Here is an 11,436-nt window from a genome sequence, read left to right on the forward strand (position 1 = left end):
TTGGCAAACTGGAGATGAGAGCTGTTATACAAGCAGGTCCTGGTAAGCTGCTCTGAGACTTGATTGTGAAGTAAACAATGGCTGACTTGCAGAAATACGTGTTCTGGTCCAATGATCCTGGGCACTGAAGCTCCCTCCTGAAATTAGATCTTTGCAAAAGTTTATGGAAGGTATTTCCTACATTATAACATAAAAAAACACAAAAACCCTCAACCAATCAACGAAATCCACCCCCCCCCAAAAAAAAAACCAAAACCCAAAGAAAGAAACATTAAACAAACCAAAACAAAACCAAACCTTGAATTCATTGCAATTTTGGCTAGTTGTGTTCAGTGGGAAGGGAAAATTACTCAAGCCCTGAGTCAAATAATGGCAAGGAAGCACTTATGCTGCTCTGCAACATGGTGGTGCTCAGCATCACTGCTGCACCAAGCCTGGGCATCAACCTCTCTTTGTAATACCATATTATTCTAATATCCACCCAGCAAATCGTATTTATTTGTGACCTCCAAAGCCAGCCAGAGTTTGAGCTGGTTTTCCAAAAGCAGAGCAGTCATCTTTACTCGTGATATGCTGTTTTCTTTTTTCAATGCCACATGTGTAAAAGGGTTCTAAATCTCTGAGACCACAGTACCTTTGTTATCACACGTGTGGAGGGAAGAGTTGATTTCTGTGTTTTCATACCGTATGAGACGGAACAACATATTAGAGAATGTTAATAGGTACTGTTTTTAAGGAGTTACATGAAGTCATAAGTATTTGGAAATAGCTGGAATTTTCCTTTATAGAGAAAGGCTGCAGCTGCTGGGGTTTGCATGGGGTTTTCTCCTGCAAAGCAGACTGCAGAAAAAAATAAATAAGCAAATATGAACTACAGAAAGCATCCATCTAATGGTTGCTGCCTTTACTACTTGGTGTCTGAAAAATTACAACAAAGGAAAGTTAAAATAATCAGCAGTGGTATAAGTACTACTTAAGCCAGCAATCACATATGGTGTATTAGCAATGTAGATGGATTTAATGAAAACTGAGATCCGCGCAGGCATCTGTCGTTAGCCAAACCTGCAAAATAATTTTCCTCAGAAAATGAAATGTAATGATAGAAGTGTTCATCTGTAATAGAGTTATAACAACTCCAAATGGTAAAACTAGTGCTGGTCTGATGCACTTCATCAGCTGACACTAACCAAACAGACAATTCCTGTGACAATTGCCTTGAAGAGAACAGACTGTGCAATGGGTCGTAGTCAAGCACACATCCTTAGATTAACAGCTCCAGAGCACTGCATACTCCTGTAAGTCATCCTGTAAAGCAAAACCAAGTGTGATTTGTCACACCATTTCAGCCTCCATTATAGCTAAGACAGTAGTGTGGAATTTTTCAAGCTTCGTAGGAAGATTATTAAAATGGATAACGCCAGCATGCATTTTAAAGAAAATGCTCATCACTTGCCAAGTCGTGCTCTTTGAGGTATCTGCCAGTGTGGGAGGGATGCATGCTCTCAAGGGGGCCTGTGTTTCATGGTCATCTCAGGCAGGGGGCTGCAAAGTTCATTAAACGATCTTATCTTGCTGCTGGTTCTGTTCAAAATAGCCTTGATATGATGAAGGATTTATGTTACCTCCACTTCAAATAAAAAGTACCGAGGGATGCATTTCATTACTGCCCTGTGACACTGGAGAAGCCAGGGCTGCAGTGGTAATACTCCTCATTTGTTAGTGTCACACAGAGGATTTATTTGCAAGAGGAGTCCAGCTCCAAAGGTAAGGAAGTATTTGGTTTTTGTAGTGAGTTTTCCGTAATAATGACAACAAGAAATGTGTTTGTTCTCTAACTTAAATTCTCACAAAATTATGTCCTAGGAAAGATGAGAGTGCGAGGAAAATACCAGGGAAGAGTGCCCAGTTTAGCAGAATTCTGAGGAAGCTGAGCAGCATTGATACAGGAAAAATATTTATGGATAATTTCCATGCCACAATCTTGAACAAAACACCAAGAGATATAGCTGTACATTCTCAACTGATGGGCTAAATGGTGGCCAAGGTTTCACACACAGACTTGTCTCTCAAAGGTTTTTTAACAGAGATCTGCTGCCGCCGAGAGACTTTTTAATTCTTTTTTAGGGTGGTAGACACCTTCACATGAATCAGAATAGGTTTCTCTTGCATGTTTTCTCTGAATTGGATGATCTAATGAAGAACATGGGCCCTGGGCAAGATTTATCTTCTTTGACCCTGGACCATTGAATCTTCCTGTACTCAAAAATCAAACAACAAAGCAAAGCGTGTTCAAGATCCTTGACTAATAAATATTAATTTATTCTATATACTTGATCTTATGAATTCAGTAGTTCACAGGAGCAGACTTCAAATGTATCTGGCAGTGGGGAAAATCTAATGATCAGGAATAATATTTGATCTCAAAAGCAAACTACGGCCCCTTTAAATATGCTTTAGATACTGAAAATTAAAAGTCAATAGAGGTCGAAAAAATCTATAGAAAGCTCAGGAAAGGCATTTGGACATTCTGTACTGCACAGTGAATGCCTGTTCTCTTGAGGCTCATCCCTATGCAACTGCCACCACAGTCCTGGCTGTGTGTGCCCCGGGCAGGGGGTGTGGGAGCCAGGGGCAGGGAGTGGGGGGATCTGGGGAGCAGAGGGGCTGATGGAAAACTCCTCCAGGGATTGTCTACTGAGATCTGCAGGAGTGGAGTTTTGGGCAACACAGTATAAAAAAGACACTAATATATTAGGGAGCATCCACAGGAGGGCCATGAGGATGGTGAAGGGTTTGGAGTCAAAGCTTTATGAGGAGCTGCTCATAAAGCTCATTGCCTTCTTTAATACCCTCATGAGGGACAGTGGAGGGGCAGATACTCATCTCTTCACTCTCGTGACCAGTGACAGGACTTGAGGAAATGGCCTGAAGCTGAGTCAGGGAAGGTTTAGGTTGGATATCAGGGAAAAGTTCTTTCCCCAGAGGGTGGCTGAGCACTGGAACAGGATCCCCAGGGAAGTGGTCACAGCACCAAGCCTGACAGAGTTCAAGAAGTGTTTAGAAAATGCTCTCAGGCACATGTTGTGCTTCTTGGGGATGTCCTGCACAGGATCAGGAGCTGGACTCAATGATTCTGATGGGTCCCTTCAAGCTCAGCATATTCTATGATTCTGTGAAACATAGCTCCAGCAAGAAGTGGAGATAGATTTTCCAAATGGAACAACAGAGCTGGGGAAACCAGCCAGAAAGGTGTTTGAAAACAGAGGTCTGAATCAGTCAGGCTAGGCTGGAGGAGGTGGAGAGCAGTGTGTAACAGTATGTAATGCAAAAATCACACAGCTACCACAAACCTTGCCTTAATATACTTCTTTGTCATAAAGCTATCATATGAGTAGAGGTCCAAATTTTGTTACAGTGCAAAGTATTTGAAAAATAGTTATTCTCTATATCAGAAAAATAGACTCAGACCCATCAGCTTTCCACAGAAAAGCAATAATGGGCTGTGGGAATTAGAAACAAGAGAATGCTGGAATAGAGACTTCTACATAGTGCCTGAGTGCAAACATTTCAGCTTACATATTAAAACTGTTAAACTTACCTGTTAGAATTGATTTGCTAGACACACACCTGTAACTCCTGCCAGTATTGCTCAGTCACATGTCAATACAGTTGTCATTTCCATACACTGAAAAATCTCACTACATGCAAAAAGTCCAATCAAATTGATTGAAGTTTATATGCAGAGAACTGACTGATCACACATCCTGGTAAGAGCATGTACTTCAAAATAGGAAATAGGAAATACTGCTGGCAGAATAAATCACTTGCCTAAAATACCCTCATTTCACTGCAAACCCAAGGCAATGCTGTTTACAAAGGAAACGCATTGATTGATAGTCTGTAATGCCAAACTGCAAATGAGAGCAGAACAGTACAGCACACATGCAAAGTCACACATCTTTGCTGGTAAGACACACTAATGAATTTTTCAAAGAGACCAGCACAGTGTCAGGGACTTACATGCACCAGAAGATCACAAGCCTTCCCCCATCCTCGGGCTGGTGCTGCAGATCAGCTCCTCCTGTAGCTGCTCATCACTGAGGCAGGCAGAGCAGGCTGTGAGGAACCTCTCCCAAGCTGCTCAGGCTGTCTGTGAGATAAACTGCCCTGTGCAACCTGCCACACAGACTGAAGGGTATAGGGAACTCAACCAAAGTGCTTCCTTCTGCCTCCCAAGAGTTTTATCCAGAGTCTGGAGACCTAAGTTAGACTTGAAACTGGTATCCTTTCCCAGGGGGGGATCTCAAGGAAACTTCAGTCAGCCCTCTGAGATATAAATTGCTGCCAACTGCAGGAGCACGAGATGAATGACATATCCAAGACCCAAGGAAAAGGAGGGAAATCATGGCCATGATTACTGGTCCTGTTTTCTAAAATCAAAGCAGATTTCTCTTGTTTTAACATCAAATATTATCATTAGTGTAGATAGTCTACTCTTTCATATATCATGCAATTTTTTTTAGTCCAGTGCATTTATATAATAAGCAGGTCACAAAGCAAATCCGTGAAAAGTCAGGTGAATACAATGTTGTATTATTTTTAGGGAGAGACCTCTGACTGTGCTTTGCAAGAAGCACGAGAAGAGAGAAAAATAGCTCTCTTGACTCATGCTTTGTAAATTTTTAAAAACATTTCATATAACAATCTGTATTCTACTACAGGAAGAAAATCCACACTTTTCTTTACACACCATTTTCTAGCTAAGAAACTTTTGACTCCCAATTGTCTCCATGAACAAAGTGTGTTTCTGGTGGTGGTAATGGTTTCTCATTAGTTTGAGGTTTCGGCCTCAAACTATTGATTTTTTTTTTTCTTACAAAAAAATCAACATGTCAGATCAAATTGATCTTCTGTTCTGCTAGCATAATTTTTGAGTTCCGGCTAACGGTCACAGTATCACAGCTCCCTCAACTTTGTAAGATCCCTAGATTGAGCCTAAATAATATCAACCCCTTGGAAAATGACTAAATGAAAAAATAAGCAATCATCTTCATCGTGTTTTGGATAAAACCTTCCCAGAGTTTATCATGTTATTCCCTTTGTTTGAGAGCAGCTACATTTGTTCACTGGCTTGCAACCAGGGCTCTGTCAGAGAAGATTACCAGGAAGAGCCTCTCGTTATTGTCCTCTGGAAGGATTGTCACTAGAGACTTAAATAAAGCCTCATTTAGTCCTATCTGAGGCAGGGGATTTGAAGTCAGAACTAACTGCAAGATCTATAAAAGTGCATCACAACTGCCTATGTGCTTTAACAGGGTATTTCTGCCCAGCTATTGTATCATACACAGAGTTTATTTGTTCAGGCTGATTTGGAGGCTGCTTCCATGAGGTCTTTTATTCTTCTCTTTCCCTATTACACGAGGTCCCTTATCCTAACTACTTTGAATGAGGCTCCAAAGCATGAAAATAAACTGTTTCCAGGTGATAACAGCTACTGCAAAGCCACAATAACAGGCTTAAGTCGTGTTGCTCTCCTCTGCAGAAAGCTGAAGCAGGAGGGAACATAAAGAATTCCTGTCACTGAGAACTAGTGACACACTGATAGACCAGGTTTGCTATCCCTGGTTGCTCACACACAGGTTTATGGCAAGAGTTTTGGAATGGATGGCAAGACAGAGGGGAATTCCAACATAAAGGCAAAAGAAACCAGGTGAGTTACTTCAGTGGGGTTTTTGTGCAGTTCCTACAATCACCATGTGAACAGGCTCAAAGAGACAGTTTGAAACACAAAGTAAATTAGGGTAGGGTGATTCTACAGTTCAGAGAAGCAGATGCTGGCACATTTACACACTGGTGTTTATCAAGGACGTATATGGACCAGCAAAGTAACGATGCAGAAATTCTACATTCAGTAACTTTGATATTTGCCCATAGTTGAGTGTTCTCCAGCATTAGGGGGAATGAAAACAAAGAGGAATGTTTAGACTTGAGGAAGAGAAAATTCAACACCATCATATCCATATGTTAACACAATATAAAAGGTTACAAAGGAATGATGGCTTGGACAATGCTCTTAGTGTGCCTCATCAAGCACATAGAAATAAAACATCCCAGATAATAGAGAAAAGCACTAATTCCTTTCCACATACCCCTCACAAAAAAAAAAAAGAAGACCTCCCAAAGCTGTAGTGGGTAGTATTATACACACTTTGTAGTCTCTACAGATTTCTAACATTCTTCTAAATAATACCAGCACCAGATGTGAGGTGAACAGTAAGAGAAACTAATTCTGAATATCTCTTTTACTGGCTTTACAATTTTTCCTTGGGTTTTTTTGCTGTAGGGGCAGGTCACATCTATAAAATATGTTCAAGCCAGCATCAAGAATTTATATATAATACAACCAAACCATGAGGCAGAGCATTTAAAACCAGTAAAAAATATGTGTATTCTGAAAGTATATGAATGGGCTCAATTAATTATGTCTTGTAGTAATGAGTTCCATAACTTTACCTTATTCAGGAGTAATATTTACCCTTTTATATAAATGTAAATATATATATAAATATATATATATATATATAAATATATATATAAAAGACACGTCCACAGTATATTAAACAAGAATACATAATAATTCAGAGGGATGAAGTTATTATGTCTTGGTATCTCTTCTGATAAAGAAACCAGGAGACATTATTTCCTGGCAATTTATTTCAGAGCTCCAGGGATGTATGGGAACTTTACTTTCTGCTCTCCAGAAAGAGTTATTCTCAGAGATTAACTCCTAGAGTGGAAAGTCCATTAGTCTTACCCAGATGGCTGTTACCACACCTTTTTCATACATTTTTAGGTTGTCCCTGCTATAGAAAAGGTTTGAAAGGGTAGTAACTGCCACCTGGAAAGAATTTTTTGGGTTAGCATTGATATATATGTGGATATTTATAGAATACATATGTTTTATGAAAACCCATACTTGTATTAAATGAACTTTTTGACCTGGAATTGGTTATCCCATAGCACAGCTTGAGGTGTACTTGCAATTCACATTTCAGACTAACGTCAACACTTATACATCCTGCTGTAATTTGTTCAGGACCTGAAAATATGCTCAGTAATTTTTTTCTGCAAAGTTCAGGCTCAGGTACTGTGCTTCTATCATTCAAAGGCCATGAGTTAATATATGGGGGTTTTACAGGGAACCACAGCGAAGTCACAGGGAAATCCCAGCAAGAAAAGGGACCTCTTCAGAAGGGCTGGTTTTGTCCTCTGCTCACAGAGTCTTTATAATGTGTCTCTCAATTTTTCACAAAACAGCCAACTGAAATTATTTGAAGATTATCAGTTCCCAGTTTTCTATTTTCCTGTGATGCCTGGCAGGGGAATGGCTGCAATTTCTTCAAGCTTTTCCAAGCTAGCCTTGAGGGGCTTGTTTACTGTCTCCCTATGGTTCTGATTAACATAAATTACAAATAATTGCCATGGATTCAAACAATGCATGAGAGAGCCCTAAATACTTGTTAAAAAAATTAAATGTTCTGGAAAATATTATAATGGCACGTTCATGCAAAACCACACAGCAATTTGAAAGGCAGCATGGATATACTAATTCCATATTTAATGAAGTTTTGAAAGTAATGAAATGATTTCCTGGCTGCGATGTGGGATAGAGGGAATTGACTCTTAGCCCATGAAAAGTCATCCTGAGACAGATATTCTTTCCCTGGGATAAGATTCACTCCAAAATCTATTTTTAAGATGACATTAAATAGAGGGGAAAGTACACAATTTTCACAAATATATAAATATATTAAACAAATTGGCTCTACTTTGAGAATTGCTGAAGAAGGTAAAATATTTAGTAAGTAAGAAGGCTTTTGTGAGTCAGCATCCTATGAAATTATGCACATACTTTAATACACACAAATTTTCTCCATTTCCAAATGAAGATAAGTTAAGTGTTAGAATGATTAGCAGCAAGTTACCAGAACAATAGTCCCTTCATCATTTAATGCACGTGAAAATAGTGAGGCCAAAAACCCTAATAGATATGCCAATTTTTATATTTTTCTTCTATTTGTGAGTGTAGTAAAAGGTACCTTAATAGCTAAATCAGCAAATACAACAGAACCATCCTGGATTGTGACCTTAAAGGTCACATTCAGATGTAAGTGAGAGATATTTTAGGTGAAGGAGTAGGAATTCAGATCACTGAAGACAGCACACCCTCGAATGTCACAGGTACAAAAGAAAAGCTTAAATAGTGAGTCATTCCCACTCGTCCTGCTCCTGCTAAAACAGGGGCTGTGTGGCACTAATGCTATGAAAACCCAAAACATCCAGAGTGTGCTACAGCCATGAAAATGGATGAGGAACCAATAATTTGTCCTGTGGTCATTTCAAATTTCTGCCTTAGAGAAAATGAACAGCCAATACATGCGGCACGAGGTGCGGGGGTGCGAGACCAGTGACCTGAGGAACTTCTGGGAAAAGACCATCGAGCAACAAACTCGGTACCTACAAAACGAGAAGGAACGTCAGCGAAGAAGTGCTCTGACAAAGTGGGTAATCTGCACCCAGAAAGGTTATTTGATTTTGCATTTTAACTGTTGGGGGTTTTTTTTGAGGAGAAGTGATACGACAAAATCAGAAAGTCGCTTTCATCTATGGAAAATAAGCTTTCCAAATTGGCATGGTTAATGTTTCTAAGCTGTGACTTCTCAGGATAGGAGAATAATGGGCCCAAAACACAGAACTTTCTGGAGTTGTCAGGACAACATCTAACAGTGCAGGCTTGTCTTGAACAGAAAGGCTTGTGTTCAGAGCAGAGCTAGCACAGAGATGTACCTGGCCTACATTCCTTCCCTGAGGCCTTTTTTTTATAAGAGTAGTGCCTGAATTATTTAGGACTGTTTTATTTATGTAGGGCAAATCCATTGTAAAGCAGATGATCCAAGCATACTAACTGACTAAGGCAACCACCATTCGTAGCCATATTTACCTCAGTCAGTCACATTTACTGTAATCAGTCACAATGAGAAAGACCAGTCTGCAACCAGGTCAGTGCTTCTACTTCTTATTATATCTCTGCAAGTGGAAGACATATACAAAGACATATATTTTAGTTATTTATTATAGTTATTTTGGCTGGAGATCATTCGGTGAGAAAGCATTTTTTCAGAGTCTCCCTCATACCTCCCTGCACTGATGTTTGAACACTAAAAGCAAGGAGGGCCTTACGTTAATAACCCCAGATGAAGGAACACTAGCATGTCTCTAGCATGTTTTATCCATCTGCAACAAACCTGATCTCAATGCTTCACCTCCTCACTCGGGAAATTCCTTCCTTTTCTATTTGAGTAAGTCTTTCTGTGGTGCCTAGAAACTACCAAAAGGAAAACAAAGTGCCAGCTGTCGCCTGAAGGGGTCTGTTGTGGGTCTAACAGAAGTTTGAACATGAGCAAACCCAGCCGGGTAGCGCTGAGGAGGAGGAGGGGACCGGGGAGGTGCTGGGTGCTGTGACCCAGCAGGTGGCAGGAGATCTCCAGGGCCGGTGACAAACCCCTCTGGCACACAGGCGATGGAGAGGTGACAATGAAACACAGAGCTCAGGTGAGCCCTCACCCGGGTTTATCCAGCCAAGAACTCCGCAGGGGCAGGAAGATTTGCATGACAACTGGGAAAAAGAATCGAAATCTGTTCCCTGTAAGAATATGGGGACAAGCTGATCCGTGTTTCTGTCCCTAGGCTCAGAAATGAATGGATGGAGAGGCTGGAAAAACGGATAAAGATGTTGAGGACCCAACCTGAAGACCCATCTAGCTGAAGATCCCACACCCATTACATGTGCACGGATGGGGGGGGAAGAAAATTATTTTGTAGGAAAGTGTGATGGTGTGATGTAAAAGCTGAAGTCAATCTTACTTTGTGGCTTAAATGAGCTATAATTAATTAGCTGTCATTGTTAGAAGTTTCATATGTGAAATCTCAATTACTGTTTTAAGATTATGCATCCATCCCCTCGTTTGATAAATGGAAAAGGTAGTGCTCTGAAGTATTTAACACTAATAAATCATGCTTCACTGAGTTGTAGATGGCTAGAAAAAGAGTTTCACGGTTTTGCTCAGCAAATGCATTTCCTCAACATTTCAGGTTTCTGTATAGGCTGACTGTAATATAATGAATTTAGATTGTTTAATGAATAATAGAGATTTTAATTTTTAACACAGCAGAGCCCAGCTCAGAATGAGGAAGATGGGACATGCACAGACAATGCCACCACATCCCACGTCATTAGTGGAGCCTAAATTGTGGGAATTAGAGATCCCAGATGCCCTATTAAAAGTCTGTGAAGTTGTGAATATATGTCCTGACAAATAGTCTCTGTGAGACACCTACAAGAGCTATTCAATTAACCCACGTTAACTTAGTTAACCCACATAAGCTACCTTGAGACACTCTATCAGCAAAGATAAAATAACTTGAAGTTTTGAGACTGCTTCTGGTACCTGATCTGTCTTGTCTAGATTGACATATCTGTTTCACCGAGTAGCTCGATGCACTTTAAAAACTGTCTGTCATCATAAGTGGTGAGCACATTTTCTCCTCCAACACTTTTTCCCTCCAAGACCCAGCGTTTATTCCTTAACGACTGGTACCTTCAGGAACAGTGGCAGTTTTCCTCTCCCACATTTGTCATTAGTCAGAAATGTTTCTAGTTCGCCTCCTAACGCTTCATCAGGAAATGCGGCATTTCCTCCAACAATATCAAAGCCTTTCAGCCGGGTGGTGTAATCAAATCACTTCCTTTTTAGGGTGACTGCTCTGTTGTCACCAGAATGCTTCGGGTAATGTACTGCAAAATGAGTTGTTTTGAATACGCTAAAAAAACTCTTCCCTGAATTGCATAACCTTTTAGTTCCTTTTTATAAGACCGTTTCACTTCTTCTCTGGTAATTCATATTGTTTCGGAGTAAAGAGGATTTGAATTGCCAGTGGGGCAAGTAGGGAACAGGAAGTGGAAGGGTTTGCACTTCTAAAATATTTAGAATATCCGCGTCTTTTAAATCAACACAAAAATTTGAAATGCTACTTTTTTATCTCTTTATGCTTTTTTGTGTGTTTCCAAAGGCCAAAATTTATTATGGGAATTTAAACATGTAAATAATGTTTGAGAAGCCTGAGAAATCCATGAAGGCATGAAAAAAAAAAAAAAAAAAGATGACCTTGGAGTGCTTATTCAAAAATCAAGACATCAGCAGCTATGTCAACCAATTGTGAGAGCAGAGTTTGCCAAGTGCCTGAAAAAAGTTACCAAACTCATGTTCTTCAGTTTATTCTTTTTCTTAAACAATTTTCAAAGTGAATATGAAGGCTAACAGCATCATTGCAATAAAGCTGTGCTTAAATAAACAATTACTAGGTAGGCACATGACT

At 39.9% G+C, this 11,436-nt stretch overlaps 1 protein-coding gene across 1 annotated transcript; it reads left to right on the forward strand.

Moving 5' to 3' along the window:
- Positions 1 to 1,631: 1,631 nt before the first annotated feature.
- Positions 1,632 to 10,106, forward strand: LOC116780699 (protein FAM240B-like). Its single transcript, XM_032675984.1, has 3 exons — positions 1,632 to 1,764; positions 8,417 to 8,561; positions 9,748 to 10,106. Exons 2-3 carry the CDS (start codon positions 8,422 to 8,424, stop codon positions 9,824 to 9,826), a joined length of 219 nt encoding a protein of 72 aa, XP_032531875.1. The 5' UTR covers positions 1,632 to 1,764; positions 8,417 to 8,421; the 3' UTR covers positions 9,827 to 10,106.
- Positions 10,107 to 11,436: the final 1,330 nt, after the last annotated feature.

This window comes from Chiroxiphia lanceolata, chromosome Z (genome assembly GCF_009829145.1).
Source record: "Chiroxiphia lanceolata isolate bChiLan1 chromosome Z, bChiLan1.pri, whole genome shotgun sequence".
NCBI lineage: Eukaryota > Metazoa > Chordata > Aves > Passeriformes > Pipridae > Chiroxiphia > Chiroxiphia lanceolata.

Coding starts and splice junctions, on each gene's coding strand:
- LOC116780699 (XM_032675984.1), top strand. CDS start 8,422: ATGAACAGCCAATACATGCGGCACGAGGTGCGGGGGTGCGAGACCAGT. Junction 8,562..9,747: donor CGAAGAAGTGCTCTGACAAA/GTGGGTAATCTG, acceptor TTCTGTCCCTAG/GCTCAGAAATGAATGGATGG.